The 16,541-nt window shown below is 39.1% G+C and overlaps 1 protein-coding gene across 4 annotated transcripts in view; it reads left to right on the top strand.

The window, feature by feature from the left end:
• The window catches only part of LOC143365626 (RNA-binding protein 38), a 41,020-nt gene extending 24,892 nt beyond the window's left edge, over window positions 1-16,128 (top strand). For 2 of the 4 annotated variants that reach the window (XM_076805972.1, XM_076805973.1), the window contains exons 5-6: window positions 9,106-9,476; window positions 12,614-16,128. In XM_076805972.1, coding sequence (XP_076662087.1) covers window positions 9,106-9,476; window positions 12,614-12,774 — 532 coding nt within the window. In that variant the 3' untranslated portion in view covers window positions 12,775-16,128. The remainder of the gene's footprint in view (window positions 1-9,105; window positions 9,477-12,613) is intronic. The other 2 variants (XR_013084574.1, XM_076805974.1) reach the window with 2 other exon arrangements.
• The last annotated feature ends 413 nt before the right edge of the window (window positions 16,129-16,541 follow it).

The following is a 16,541-nucleotide window of genomic DNA, read 5'->3' as shown; positions in this document are numbered from 1 at the left end:
TTTGTTTTGAATGTTTATTCAATGTCATGAATATAAATTCGATAATTGTAAAATAACAAAATCTAAAACCTGTCAATTGAGCGGTAGTGACGGGCGGTAGCGGTGTAATGTTAAACAAGGTAACGATGAGAAACGCTAATTTATTCAAATAATTTTCATGTATTTTGTTGTAGACGTAAGAAAGTTAGCTTGTATATATCCTAAATTGAACAATTTGGAATCCGTCATTTTGATAGACCCCAGCGTAGTTCCTGTGTTAATTGTTTTTTATAGCGATATAATAAACAGTGAACTTCAATTTTCTTCGAGGAAATTACTCGGCCCGTGTTGTGCTCATATTGTCACGGTCGATCGTGGTTCACACGGAGGTTTCTTGCCGACAATGAGAGACAAGGCTTATCTCGTTTATCACCGTGCGCATTGAGAGCCGACATTACGTTTATTCTGGAATTATACACAATCCCGTATAATAAATTATAACAATTTCGACGAATTTTAGTGGGGTATTCATTCAGGCTTACACATCAAAATGCATCTTGACAGCAAAAAAGTATTTTTCACGACTCGCGCTCGATGTTTTGTGAAGGTTCGAACAATCTGATTTCACTTATTTCATTTCCACGTTTTCTATCTTCTCTCGTACATGTGAGCTTTTTATTCGGGATTATCAGTTTCTAGAATATCGGTGATTAAGGTTTTAATGGCTCCATAAAAAAATCGTCGTCACCAGTTTTCCGAGTAATCAAATTCTTTTTTTATATGCAAGTATATAGATATAAAAATGCACATTTTTATCTGCGGTCATAAAACGGCGAAACTCATACGCGAACAATTGAGTTTGCTTTATTACAGCGTAGAATTTAAACGTTACTTAAAAATTAGGTAATTTTAACGAATCTTTCTTTATGCTATAATACAATTTGTTTGTGAGTGTGTTCTTTCTTCTGAACTGAACGGAGAAGACAGTTTTGTTTGAAATCTGCAAGCCATAATATCGCGGAATAGAACATACATGCGACTCGCGTTGTTTTGCCTCGTATTTACAGATACGTGTGTGTAATATGTAGCAAAATGTGTGAGGCACTGGTAGAAGTAAAATAAAACCACGCAAAGTGGTAAAAGTGGGGTTGAGGACACGCGAATCATACATAATGCACGGACCGTGGTAAAGATGCATCGACAAGATAAATTCAGTAGAAAATGGTGGAACGAAAAAAAAGGATCTTTTAAAAGCAGATGTGTATTAATGCAAATGTACTGTATTCTTCCAAGGCCTGAACCACAGCTTCGAAGGAAGTAGATGTCGAATCATTTCATTAACAAGACGCACCGGGTGGGGTGTATATGAAAAATTATTAAACTTGCACTTTGCATACAATTAAACATTTTCATGTGGTTCTAATAATTTGATCGTTCACTTTGCATTTTTTATAAATAGAAAATATGTAACTTTGAAAATAATAATTTCGATAGCATTTTGAAGTGCATTTTTAAGTGAACCACCACTTATACATATACAATGGCAATTTTTAATATTTTCTTCGAAACAACTGCATCGAATAATTAGATTATTCACTCTGTATTTATAAAAAGAAGATAGGTAACCTTGAGAACATACTCATTCATTGATACCACTTAAATTGCATACATAATAATTTTGATAGCATCATAACTGAAGGAGATCTTTAGGTGAAGCACCACTAGTGCATATACAATGACAATTTTTAATATTCTGTTCGAAACAAATGCCTCGATTAATTAGGTTATTCACTTTGTATTTGCAAAAAGAAGATTCGTCACCGTGAAAACATAATCGTCCATTGACACCGTTCAGATTGAATAATATATTTAGGTGAACCATTCCGTACACTAAATATGTATTTTTTTCAGAAACATGCCGTTATGTGGACCGCGTGAAAGCGCAACTACGCGAACGCGATAACGAATATTAAATATTCGTCACACCGAAGGTCCTCTCGTAGAAACAATTACATCCCGTTGTCGTTTGTGGTCGAACGTAGATATTAAAGAACGAAGCGAGACTGACGATCTTATTAATTTCCGTAAACTTGACGCGGAGTCCCTCGCCGGGTGGCATTGTCGGAACCGAGAAACTGGCTGCAACTGGCTGAGAAAGCATCTGGTAGCCATCTGGTAACGAGCCAAGTGTAATATTTTTACGCCGATCGGCGGTAAACTAATCTTCGTGGCGATCAGTCTGTTCTGAAACTGAAAGAAAAAAAGGAGGGGGGGGGGGTGGAAGAAAAAGGCTGTAACAGGTGAAGTCTCGCTCGTCGCCGATGCTAACGAAGTCTCGTAAATCTAGGTTCGGGCACGTTCATCTATACACTCATTATCAGACTGCGGATGTTCGTGCGATTTTCAATCTTTGTGTAGAAATTTCGAGGAAGTGGATTCAAATAAAATTTTATTTTCAACGGCGTATGGCCTATGTGAGGCCAAAATAAATAACAAAAACGTACTGAATTCTATCGAATTTTATATTCTAGGATTTTTTTGCAAAATTTTCATGAGCCACAAGTGCATAAAGATCCGCGCGTTCTACTCATTATACAGCTATAAGCAACACCAAGTATGCTATTACTCTGTGTTCCTCGAAAGAAAATAGCCCAAGCATCATCTTCCATCTTCTTTCGAAAAATAAACTGTACCTATTAGGGACCATACCTGTTATAACCAAAAAGAAAAAAAGTCATGGAATAACAAGGATTTCATCGACTAAAATCATATTGGTTACAAATAAGGATTATAAGTTTTTTCTCTTGTTGGTAAATGTTATCGTTGCGAGAAATTCATTTCGATCACTTATAACAGTTATCAACGAGAGAAATTTATTTCGATCGCTAATAACAGTTATCGATGGCAGAAGTTTATTTCGGTTGCTCATAACAGTTGTCGATGATAGAAATTTATTTCGACCGTTCATAACAGTTATCAATGAGATAAATTTATTTCGATCGCTCATAACAGTTATGATGAAGGAAATTTGTAATAATTGTTATCAAATAGTACAACTTTCAAATGGTAGAAAGCTGCAATCAAAATTGAATGTGACAAACATGAGTTTTTCCACATTTTCTCCTGATGAATTGCACTGAAAATCATGTAACGTTAATTTTAGAGCAGAAAAGGTTCGTTCAACGCTAACCTGAGTTGCGGGCACAGCGTGAATTATGCACGCTAGTTTTGATAAATACGGGAGTCTATGTGTCTGATTTTCCTAGTTGAAGAAATTTTGAATTTTTTTTCAGATTTTGTGTTGTTCTTATGGTCTGTTGATTCGACTTGTTGTACGAAACCATCTCAATGAATTTCACAGGCTTGCTCCATCCGAAAAAGAGTAGACAGCTCAGCAATTAAATAAGCAACTGAAATGAATTTTCTTATCAATAATTTCTCATCGATAACTGTTATGAGCGATCGAAATAAATTTCTCTCGTTGATAATTGTGATGAGTGTTCGAAATGAACTTTTCTTATTGATAACTGGTATGATCGATCGAAACAGTTTTTCTTCATCGATAACAGTTATCGAGGAGGATCTTTCTTCTTTGTATTTTGTGTAGATTATCTTAAATTTCAATAATAATCAATTTTTCATTAAGGATTTTTATCCTAGAAAATTTTAGAATAACTGTTATTTTTCGTCCTTGGTGCCGATAATTGCTTAGGACATGAAGAAGTAAATTGAGAAAACTCTCGAAGGATAGTTTGCTTTGTTTCCAAACTCATTGACAATATCAATATCAATATCAATATCAATATCAATATCGAGGGCCGTTAATTGCCTCTTTGATTGGAGCGAACGGTTACACGAAACGGACGTCGTCGAGCGAAGCTCATGGTTTCGGGAAATATGCTTAATAACCCGCGTCCGGTGGACACCAATCCGACGAACGTGCTATCATTTGAAGCCGCAGGACAATGTATTGATTTCCTTCGTGAACTGGACTCTGGCTATTATCGATCCGTTAAAAAGTTCAGGGCTGTCTCCTGTGTTACATGTCCTTTTGAAGCACAACTTTCGAGTCACCGACTCGTCGCGAAATTTCCACCGAGCGTGAACGATTCTGCGGAAAAGCAAAAATACCGTTTCCCGAAACGCTTTGCGAACAAACAATACGAATGTCAAACGAAAGACGGACGAGGTTTAATTATTTCGGTTTAATCATCGCGTTGCATGTCTCGGTAAGGAACCGAAGTGTTCGAACCGGGGAAGAACATTTTTGTTGTTCCTTTATTCATTATATTCAACAAAGTTATCGAACCGAATTTTGAAAGACTAAAAAAAAAAGAAATATCGGTAAATTGGAGAACGCGCAACGATGAATTGGAGAACGATGGGGTCGGGCTGGTGAGTCTTTGCACGCGATCATTTTTCCGTTAACAACAAAAGATCAAGAAAAAGAGAGGAAAAGAGATAGAGAGACAAAGAGAGAGCGAGATTGAGAGAAGGAGTGAGAGGGAGAGAGTGAGAGAGATTGGCGGTGCGTGGACCGTGTATCACTTTTCTTTTTTCTTTCTTAGGCATTGTGAGAATTTTAGGTACTAACGTTGTTGTTAGGTAATTCGTGTGCCGTGTGCCGTGTGCCGAGAAGTATCTTTTCTATTCGTGGAGTTACCTACATACACGTTTGTCGTTGGTTTGCTGTTGTTTTGCCGACACGTTCAGAATTTCTTTTTCTTGGATTTGTTGCGCATTTTTTTGTCACGCCTTAGTGATACCACACACCATTTTCATACTGCGTTGCTTTCCCTCCACTTTCCCATCGAATATCCTCTCCAACACTTTCTTGCTCTCACACGAACACAGTTTTACACGCGACACCACACTTTTCGTCGGGTATAGCGTCATTGGATTCGGAAACTTCGTGCGCGCGCGAACGGTAACAGTGCCATTTATATGCACCCAGGGCGCAACTATATGCCATCTCTTTGTTATCCGATTTATGACGTGTTTGGACTCGTTTTTTATCGGGGAAACACTTCCAGACGAATTATTGATGTTTTCATAGCTCAATTATGCGAGCTAACTGACCTTCGAAGCTCACCATCAAATAGTCCGAGTGGCTCGTCTCTGCGCATATCGAGTTCGATCGTTTTCTGTATTCTCGAAATGAGAATACTCATTTTTGGCATACTTTATTGTGGTTTTTTATTTGCCACTTGCGATAGATTTTGTATAATCAAAAAAAAAAAATACTTAAAACTATATGAGCAGGATTTAAACAAAGTATTGTTAAAGGAAACTGTCTCATAGAGTGATACGTTCCAGCCGTTCTGATAGTTTACAGAAAAAAATAAACTAGCTTTTTCATTAGTATGAATACGGATATGGCGAGCCAAAATAAATGAAATATTTTATTATTTTAAAAAATAGCAGTCTTTTGAATTAATTCAAAGTACAGTAAAGTCTTGATCTAAGCCCAATCCTCGGGCCCGTGCTGTGACATGGATCGTGTAGGGCTACTATTTAACGTAGAAAAGGACAGCGCCTGTAGACAGGGACCGGGCGGCCGAAGGCGTCCTACACACCGTCAATTAAACCACTAAAATACAGTTGAAATCATATCGTGTTTAGTATCATTTTAATCAGAAAAAATCGCATAAAAAAGTAATGAAAAATAAAGAAGTTTCGCAGTTGGTTTTTACCCGACCCGATGTCGGATTACGCGGCATGTTTACGTGTTAGGCGACCGAGGCAGTTGGAGCTTCTTGGGCCCTTGCGGGGAGAGCCCCCCAATGGAGGGGATAGGCATACTAAGACCGTGTTGCCCCGTTCGGCTTAGATCAAGACTTTACTGTACTTTCGATTTTTCTGATCTTTACGCTTTTCACAAGATTTATAGAAAATTCTGGTTCGTATTATAGCGATAAGTAGACTGCGGACTGTATACATTCATTACAAAAATAGGTACGCGCACTATTTAAAATATCAAAAAGGTTACGAGTATTTGGAAAATTGAAGAGAAAATTATGAAAGAGAAACAGAAGTTTCTATTTGGTTTCTTACAGAACGTTTTTATTTTGCACGAAGATCCGCAGTCTACGTATTAACGATCGCGCTATAAATTCAATTGATAGAGTGCTCACGGATAAATTTTGGCGAGTAAGCTAATTGCAGATCGAATTGCACGGTTACCGTTCGCGTTCGATAGCGCTCGTGAACGTGACATCGATGCATTATCAAAAGCTCTATCGGTATGTGGTTCGAAACGCAGCTGGCTAGCTCACGGTGACACATATTTTCGCAGAGAATCACGCGGCTTTGTCCATTGATTTTCCTGTTGATGCCAGCCGATGATAATGATCGTTTGTTTTGCCGTGTTTCTGACAGTTTTCTGGCACGATCGCGGTGCTCGCGGAATCGTGTGCCGCACAGAACGCGATCGCGAAGATTTATAATGTCAAGTTCGAACGTGTATATTGCGATCTCACGTCCGTTTAAAAACGTTCGGCGAGCTTCCAATAATCGGCAGCGGTGTTTGATTTAGGAAATGAACGAGACGCGCGTTGCATTTGCGTTTCAAATTCGTGACACTCGGAGCATCATTTCCGCGGAACATTCGTGTTGACACGTTCTTACATAAATTACTATACAATTCCTTTCCTTTCATCCGTCTCTTTTAGTAATCTTATAACTGTACAAGGCGAAAATGAACGGTTGAAGCAGTCGGCGGTCGGCGAGCCTTATTGATTCGATGATCGACAGTCATGGGAATTCGTGAATCGCCGACTGCTTCAAGAAGCAAGTACGGTTATACATCCTAATCTTGGTGGACTGAACCGGGAAAACGATCGACGAAATTGGAAATGTTCACAATTTCTTTTTCCTGTACGGATAACAACCGGTGTTGTCTCTTATAATTATTTTTTTAGAAAATTAATATTTGTCACACTTTTTAACACCTTCACACACGTCTAATGTTAATTTTAACAAATTTTTACAGTACATTGCCATTCACTTAATTTTTAGTTTGTTTTAACGTATTATTCATTTTCCTACATTTTTATTCACATGATTATGAACATGTGCGTATTTAGAATTCAAGTTCAAGTATTTTATTCATAATATTAATTTCTAAAAATTAGACTATTTTTTTGTTTAATGACTGTTGAGGTTTGAAGAATGTCAATCTTTCTTAAAACATTTTATAATATATTACATGACGACGAAGGGAATAAATAATATCTTAGAGGAAACACCATGGTAATGCTTTTCCAGTCGCAAAACAATTTTTGAAAAGTTTTACTTTTTCATGAAAATCTGTTATCTTGCTTCATGCATATGTAAATTTTATTTGCAAATGAAAAGAGAATTAATTCCCATAAAAATTAAGTGAAAAAGAAGTTCAGTTATTAAAAAAGAAAAAAGAAAACAATATACATACATCTTAGTCGCCATGGTTTTTTCTCAGTACGATAAAGAGCATAATAATTCATTCCTCGTACATACAATGTCAACACAGTCATTGTAAAAATTGGTAATGAACAATCGTTTCCACTTTAAAGAATCACATTTAAAAAATAATATCAGAAATCATTCTATTTAGCTCATTCTCGTTATATGCATAAAAGTAGGCTTTTATTAGTGATGTTACAAATAATCTTATCATTATTGTATGAAATAAAATCCTTTGAAAATTACAAATGTGCATTTACCAGCATTGTAGAAAACATCACTTAACAAAGTACATATTAAAAAATATATTTTTCATACCGTGGCTATAATAATTCAATCATCCACTGTAGTTGACACTAGTAAGGAGATTATGCACAAAAAATCTAGTACTCGCTTTTAATATACTTAATGTTTACAAACATTGATTTATTTTTCTGTACACGATCAATGTGTTAAAATGTTACGTAGACCTATTACAACCGACAACAATAATTGAATGTATCAAATCATAAAACAAGGCAAACCAATGACATTATTAGGCTGTGGATCTCGATGCAAAATCAAAATTTTCTCTACATCGACATTCTTCGATTCTTCTAACCCTCATTCGTCTCTTATTTTCCGTAATTTAATTTAGCCTTCGGTGTGAAATAGCCACGATGCTAAAGAAATAAGTGCGATGGGAACATAAACAATTGATCATCTAAATTCTTTCTTTCAAAACAAAAACATAAGACAGAATGGGATAAGTTCAGCCCTTCTGGGACGACGTGCGACTGCTAGTTTCTGTTTATCAACGTTGTACGATGTTACAAATATCACAATAATTTGCTGGAAATTTAGACGTTTTCATATTCTCCATAGCTATCCTTAAATTCTAGAAAGTAAACAACATTAATGATTCAAAGTGTTTCGCGTCCAATGATCTAATCTCGTGTAATAAATTTCAAAATATTCTTCAAAATCAGTACGATGCACAGACATCGTCCTTGAATGGTTAAAATAAAATGACTGATGTCGTTCACAAAACAAAGTGTAGAACACATTGTTTAGGGCCGATTTACGCCCGTACAGCGGTCAAAGAAATTGTTTACAAAAATACTGTGCGCATGCTATCTGAGGTAGCAATTAGTGTACAGTAAATGTGCAAACTATTATTTAAAAGAACAATACACTTATTGCTACGGCAGATGCACGTATATAGACTTTTCAAACAATTTTTTGATCGCGTTATATGGGAGTCTAGTGTGCACGTATCAGTGACGTTCAGTGACACGATTTCCGCTCATTATCCGTGAGCATAAATATCGTTCCTTCGTTTTCTACTGAACGTAGTCATTCGGCGCAGTTCCGTATTTGTATAGCTGATGCATTATGGTTGCCACTGACACGGCACGGATATGTGTAAATCGGTTCTAATTTCGAATCGGTGAAAAATGGGTGAAATTGACGCACGAAGAACTGATGAGGGTTAACCTAACCATTATTGGAAGCTCGACCCAGCAAATTTCGTCGAGTCCGCAGTCTAAGCGTTCCGTTTGTATCCGAATCGGTCCCAGGAACCGTGAACAGTCCACCAGGATTAGTTGAAAGGCGACTTCTCTGCATTAGATGTCTGAGTGCTGCGACGACGGTAGGTTCGACAGATAGGATTTGTTTAACCGTCAGTTGTTCTCGTTTCAGGGTGCCACCAGGTTACGTTTACCAGTCGCCTTACCTGGCGGCTGCGGCGCCAGGTGGTTTGGTACCGCTTCCGGCGACACAGTTGACCCACGCCGCGGCGATGGCGGCGGCATCACAGTTCTACGAGTACCAGAACGTCGCGGCCGCGGCCGCCACTTATCCGGGGACCTCGTACAATTTCGCGGAGGCGTACCCCTATACCAGCGCAGCCGCGGCCGGTATGTGTTTGAAAACTGTCCAGAGCAAGGACAGCAACGGGCTGATACACCACCATCAGCAGCACACCGGCAGCAGCCCCGCGGTGCTGGCACAGCAACGATTGGAGAAAGCTCTCCTGCCGCCCTTTCTGCCGTCCTTGCTACGTAGCAACGGTAGAAAATTATTCGAGAACAGATCGCACCGAATGAGACTGGCACGACTGTGCGGGAGAGAATGGGGAGAGCAGCGCGACAGAGCCCGGAGAGACCGAGAGGGAGAGAATGAGAGAATGAGAGAAAGAGCAAACGGAAGAATTCCTTTTCGTAGTGGTGTACATGCGCTCGCGGGGTGAATCTTTGCAAGATTCCCGCTAAGAAGTCTCGTTCTTGTCTTTAGAATGTCCGGATCACATTTTTCATTTTTTTCTTTTCTGTTTCCTATATCGTTGTCACGAGCGTCAGTCAATAAGTAAGCCACATCCTCCAACTTCCGCTTTCCGATAGGTACATCTCTTTACTTTCTTTGGGAAACGTTTAGCAGCATATTCGTGACATTTTTCTGGTTAAAACGATAGCCAACCGGACCGTATTTATTTGTTTAATCTGTGGTACAGTAGAACCTTGATTGCGCGATTTTCTTTCCACACACAGAACGGCGGGCACGAAGCCACGCCCTCTGTGGGCAAGGCTGCATGTATTTGCCAGACTCATTGTCAAAGCTGCGTGACCAGCTACGGTGTACCCCCACTCCGCTAAGTCACTTGCCCGTAGCTGTGCTCGCGGGCAACGGCGAGCGCCCTTGCCCGCTAATAGGCATGTTGAGCAGCTCTGCTGTAGAGCACGATCGATTTTACTTGTTAGCCACAGTGGTAAATGAAATTTTTATCAATTTGCACAATAAGGTTTGCTTTAGACTGAACTGTTCCCATATGAAACACGCGTGTATCCGCGTACTACTAAACCGTCAATTAAAAGGGTAAATATGTTTCAAATTGTGTCGTGTTTGGGCTCATTTTAATCAGAGAAATGTCACAAATATGATTAGAATCGTATAAAGACATAATTCAATACAAAACGGTTTTTTCATTCAATTAGTATTGTCTTCAGGATCCCCCAATTGTAAGTTTCGACTAGATTGCATTAGTTAGTCGTATAGCACGTCATAGTGACTATAGAACGTCGTGTAACAAATGCGTCCAAGTTCGAAATTCGTGTTGTTATAACATTTTTATAGACAAAAAGTTATTGTACGCGATCACTTCATAACCGTTAACCCGGTAGAGATATACCTTTCTCAAAGCAAAAGTTAGACGGAATTGTAACATACCCTTATTGACAGACCCTCGTGTTTTGTGGATTTTCGTCTCGTGTATCGCAAGCATGGCAGCTGAATAGTCTTGTCTTGAATACGGACACGTGCGCAGCAAAGTCTGATACTTTCATTGCAGATTATTAGCGAAAGCGATGCATGTGAAAGCTACAGCACTGTTATTTTTTTCTATTTTTTTTTAAATGCGTTACTAGGTAGATCTAGACACAATTAACATCGTTTCGAAGTGCTGCACGCGTCGATGTCACGACTTTTTGGGGGAGTTGTAGTAGAAACACAGGGTGTTTCAGAATGTACATACTAATCTGGTGATCGTTGTCACTTCAGATAATTTCTTCCTTATTCGTCGCGGTATGATTAATGTTTGCAATTGCGTTGTATGATAGTTTTGTTTGCTTTTTTTTTTAGAGAGCTAGTTTCGGGGACATTTCAATCTATGTAATGTAATTTCCTAATGACAATTTCTTTTAGTTATTTATTAGTCCATGTAAAAACTAATTTTCCTATTATATGTGAGTTATCGAACATAATAACGAAACTTACTGTTTTTCTAACGATTACTTGCAGTTGAACATCCGTTTATATTTTGAAAAACGAACAGATTTTGATATGGAACTTGGAATCAACATAAAAGGGGCTGAATGATAATTTAACTGGATCTTTTCTAGTTGGAATCTTGCTGTGTGAACACTTTCTGCTCGTTTCTTCTGTCGCTTCTTCGAACCGAGTTAGTGAATGTTTAATGTTGATGTGTTTACATTGAATCGCGCTGATCTCGCGGAATTTTTCTCGAATCTCGACTTCGAACTTTACAGTTCAGCAGGAGAACTTTCTGTAATCTGTTTCCCATAAAAATTTCTACAGAACGATAGCATTGTTACGATTACGATTTGTTATCACGGTTGCGTTTTCGCACGATCGAAGCGATTTGATCGATCGAAATGCGTCCGCGCGAACGTTGTTTTCCTTTACTGCCGGAATGATTTGCTGTCGGTAACACAGGTAAACCATACAAGATCAACAAAATGGAAACGCATCATTGCATGCTTTACGCTAGCTTCGCACTCAACACGATGAATATGCAATTTTGTTAATGCTCTGATGTGCTGTCTACGGTGGTGGTGGAACAATTGTCACGATAGATGACAGTAGTCTATAAGCTTTCATTTTGCAACACTTGTGTCTTGCCAAATGTACGAAGTTTAATTGCGAAAGTATTCAGGCCGTAGCGAAGGAACGTTACAAACTTCTTTTGCAGCACTTGTTCATAATAATACTGTGCAGGTAACCGTTTACGAACGAAAATTTCCCGTGTTCATTGAAATTATATACGATTTTTAATCAGTCAAGAATATATGCAGAGTTATAAAGTGCAACTTTATTTCTTAGGATTGTTTATCATTCAATCATTTGGTCATTTTTACGAAAGCAATGCTCGAGTCTATTTTGACTCGTAGCATCAAAATTGCAATTACAGTGATTTCTCTATATATGTCGCCAAGACCTGGATGATAAATGTCGCGGAAGTATCCCCACTACCGCGGGGTACACCCCGCGAGGGGCGACGAAGCTCGAGAGGCCTCGGACGTCGAGGAGTGTTGTTGACATATATCGAGAATTCACTGTACTCAATTTATGACGATTAAAACGAATGCACAGAAGATGTTACATGAGAAATAACAGAGACTTAATGGGTTTACAAAAAGTATTTAAACGCGCAATGTTTCTTTTCGAATTCGCAAATGCGTAATCGTTGGTTTGAATTTTTTTACGTCATCTTCGGAGGAAACGCTCCAAGCATACAATCTTTCAAAAAGTCCTTTACCCATATGTCTGTAACTCTTCTAACAACAGTTGCACTTTATCGCCGCGTTCAAAAAGAGACCTGAAACGGGTATTCATCATCGGCGTTACCTGCACAAAAGCATCCCAAGACACGCAGAATCTCAGAATGCCAATCGGTTTTTCTTGTTTTTTGCAGCGAACGCAGCAGCAGCCAGCTACGTAACACCTTATGCATACACGACGCTACAAGGTGCAGCAGGACTGCCAGCAGCCGCGGCTGCAGCTGCGACTGCGGCGGGAGCGGCGTTCCCCGGTCTGCCATACCAAACAACACCTCAAGAGGCGAGATTGCAGTAGGAGCCGGACGAGTCGCGAATATGTTCGCGAGCATCATCGTCAGCGTTCAACTCGCGATTTCAAAAACTCGATCCTCGCCGCTGCAAACTTCGCTCTTCGCCCTGTCCTCCGCGTCCGTCCGCCATTACAGTTCATCGTCGGACAGGTTGCGAGGGTCCATCGGACACCCGGAGGATCAGGACACGCTCCCACGTGGCCTTACACCGTTCAGCAACGTCGACTCGAATGGCACGCGGTTTCTTACTAATTTAATCTTCAATCTTCCCCACTTTAATCTTCCTCCCTACGTTTCACCTTGTTAAGGTCAAAAAACGTTCAACGACGTCGCTCACAGGTGGCCGACAGCACGATGTCGATAGAGAGAGGCTCTCGATGGATCGATTTCGTACGCGTTAACACGAGAAAACCGGGACACGGGATGTCTGCGAAACGCGTTAGTTAGGCGGTCGAACACGAACACGTCCGGAGCGAATGCGAGGATTATTACCGTTATCTCTTAAGCAATCGTACCCGATGGAAATTCGCGAGCAGATTTTTCAAAGACGCGCCTCCTTCCACCGACATCCGAGTTTCGCGTTGACGATCGTCCTCCCGCAACAGCGTCGAGAAATTCGCATTAACGAATCGTCAGCGTGGAACAGCTTTTTGACAGCGAGTTGTTTTTCAATTGTCGTATCGTCGTCGCTGTGCGAGATTGTTGGAAGCTTCTCGAGGAGGAAGCTTTTCGAAAAAAAAAAAAACGTAATTTTTACGCTTCTACGGGTGTCCCGTTCCGAACGTTGGCACCGAGAAACTTTTAGTCTGGCTTCGACGAGCCCGGTCGAGGAGCTTTTTACTATTTTTATGCGTAGGATGGTTTTTCTACAACTGTTGATCGCGATTGAAACGACCATTTTTAACGATCGCCGGGGGATTTTATTTCACGACCGCAGGAGAGAATTGGTTTCCGATTTTAAATTATTTATGCTGAACATTGCGGAACGAAGTACGCAAGTATCGACAGGATTTTATTTCGACTGGGCATTGTTAGTTTCGCGAATTTGTCGTGTTTGCGAACGAAGGGACTATCGAAGTGATATTCGTTAGGACGAATGTTGTAGACGCTTTTAGGAACGACGATTACGCGAATCGAAGTGTCGATGTTGCCTTAAACCGATCGCTTAGAGGCGAGTTAACTAAGTGTCTTAATAGACGATGCCTTTTTCGCGTGATTCGACCGGAGTCACCGAAACGAACTGATCAACGATGATTTTGTGGTACGAATCCAACGAGGACCAATGAACGAAGCGTGTCGATCTCGCGAGAAATACAAAATCACGGAACATAACGGTTCTATAGTTTTTACGGAACCATGTTGCTTCACTTGTTCCCGCGCGAAGGTCGCAGAACATCGATCTTTTATCTAGTTTCAACGATTACATTTTTCGTAGGAAATTTCTCTTCGAAATACTGTCGTTTTTTCTTTTGTTTTTTAGCGATTCATTGACTGGAGACAGTCTTTCACTTGTCAAATTCATTCCGGTGCTTCCGGTTTCCGGCTTGGCACGGGGAGAGAGTCATGCGTGCGAGAGTCAAGTTATTCTCGCATCGAAGTTCGTAAATTGTCACTACAATGTCGGCATATATTTTTGTGTACGGTCTAAATGCAACCCAATTTTTCTATTATTAACTGTTCCGGCAGGACGTGGCGGAAAGAGTGCCGCTAAATTTACCCGTGCATTCCAGACGGAAAACTATTTTTGCGAAACTCGAGCCTCCTTCCGAAAGCCTGGCAATTTTTAACTTTCAGGTCGCGGTGGACGAATGAAAATTGAAAATTGAAGTTCACGGGTGAAGGCAAACGTAAAAATTTAATTTTCACATTTGTTCTTGAACGTTCCAGTGGATGATTGAGAATTGCAAATTGAAGTTCACGGATGAAAGCAATGCTTTCGAATTGCCAGATTTAACATTGAAATTCAAAATTTCCATTTTCCACTATTTTGCAAAAATTATTTTTGTCTTTTAGCAAAAATGTTTAATGAAAATTGAAAAGTTCACCTGTACAACAGATGTTTATAAATTGCAAAAGTATTATTACCATTACTATTACTACTATTTTGCAAAAATTATTTTCTTATGACTGTATAAGATAAATTGATGTACCGAAAAATAAGCGATAATTTTCGATTGTTTTCGATCTTTTCTAAAGATTGTACTTTTGGCATAGTAATTTGGTTTCGGAGTGCATGTATAAATTGGCGTACCTCTTTCAGCGACACTTTCTAAAAAAAAAAAAACGATCGACGTACCGAGCGCGAGGAATCCACTCGTTCAATTCTTACATAGTGATCTGGTGCCTTAATTAGCACGGCCGAATAGTCTTAATGGTTAGAAACTAGTCAGTGATTCGTTAGGGCGAAACTATTCGTTAACGCGTGTGTATCGGAGGGCGAAGTTGAAGAATGGGTTACGAGATACGCGACTAGGTGTGTGAAAAATGAAGGATGAAGGGATAAAACTAGCTAGGGATAACTAGCAGAAGGGAGACGGAGGATCGGGGCTATGAAGAATGAGACTGTCTAGTCCTAAACCCGTCGAGACCTTAGACGAGGTACACTCGATTCGTTAGAATATTAAGTAGACGTTAATATGCATGATGAAACGGAGGACGAAACCAAAAGTCTTGTAAAAAGTTAGCGAAACAGACGCTGTTAGGAAGGTTTAATCTTAAGTATTAATTATTACGTAACCGATCGATTAAGATAATAGGAAAATAAATTAATACCATTGATATTATATTCTTATTATTATTACGATTTAATAATTATTATTGCTATTATTATTGATAATATTATTATTACTATTATTATTATTATTACTATTATTATTGATAATATTATTATTATTATTGTCATTGATTATTCATTATTGTTCATGTACTTAACGATGAAGCGGAGAAGATATGTGATCGGGCGAATTTATTATTTTGGTAGTGACACACAATCTTCCGTCGCGACGAAAGGAAGAAATCCGCGAATGTACACGACGTTTTATCGCGGTTACTATGATCGTTTCGAGCATCCTATACTCGTAGGATTATTAACTGTAATATATCATCTGTTATCTTCAGTAATATTAATATTGTACACTCTACTGATAACGTTAACAAAAGGAACGAATTCTATCATGTCGAGAAGAGACGGAAAGATGAAGAGGAAAAGAAAACAGACGCATCCTGGTCTCAAAATGAATCGCGACTATTGTTGTCTGTTGCTTTTGCACGTCACCTGAATTCTTCGCGGAAGACAAACACGAACTTTGATTACCGAAAAATCGAAAAAAAATGGAAATAAAATCTCAATTTTCACAAAACCCTATCGCTTTGCTCTTGTCATCCTGTATTCTTTGCCTTTCTCCCATTACATCGTGAGTAGGGGTGGTCATTAATTAAAAGGTATTGTTTTTATTCAATCGAAAAATGCGTCTATTGTCACATTTGATTAGGAGTTGGAGGAACAATTGCTTGCAATTTTAAGAAGCTTAGAAACTGTAATAAGTAGATGCGAGTCTTATTATAATTTTTTATAGAAACATTGCAAATATATATATATATATATACATTTAGAACAAGGTTACGTCCGTTCTTATTGCGACGGACCTGTCCTCTATAATGAAGGCTGATCGAAGCCAAAGTTTGGCTCTAATTTGGCATGGAATTTTGGCTGCAGACTTTGCACTCAAATATCGAGCCTATGCGGAAACAGATGGATAGCAATTTGGAGACC

The sequence above is a fragment of the Halictus rubicundus genome, chromosome 2, assembly GCF_050948215.1.
Source record: "Halictus rubicundus isolate RS-2024b chromosome 2, iyHalRubi1_principal, whole genome shotgun sequence".
Classification (NCBI taxonomy): Eukaryota; Metazoa; Arthropoda; class Insecta; order Hymenoptera; family Halictidae; genus Halictus; species Halictus rubicundus.
This window is presented reverse-complemented; position numbering and strand designations above follow the sequence as displayed.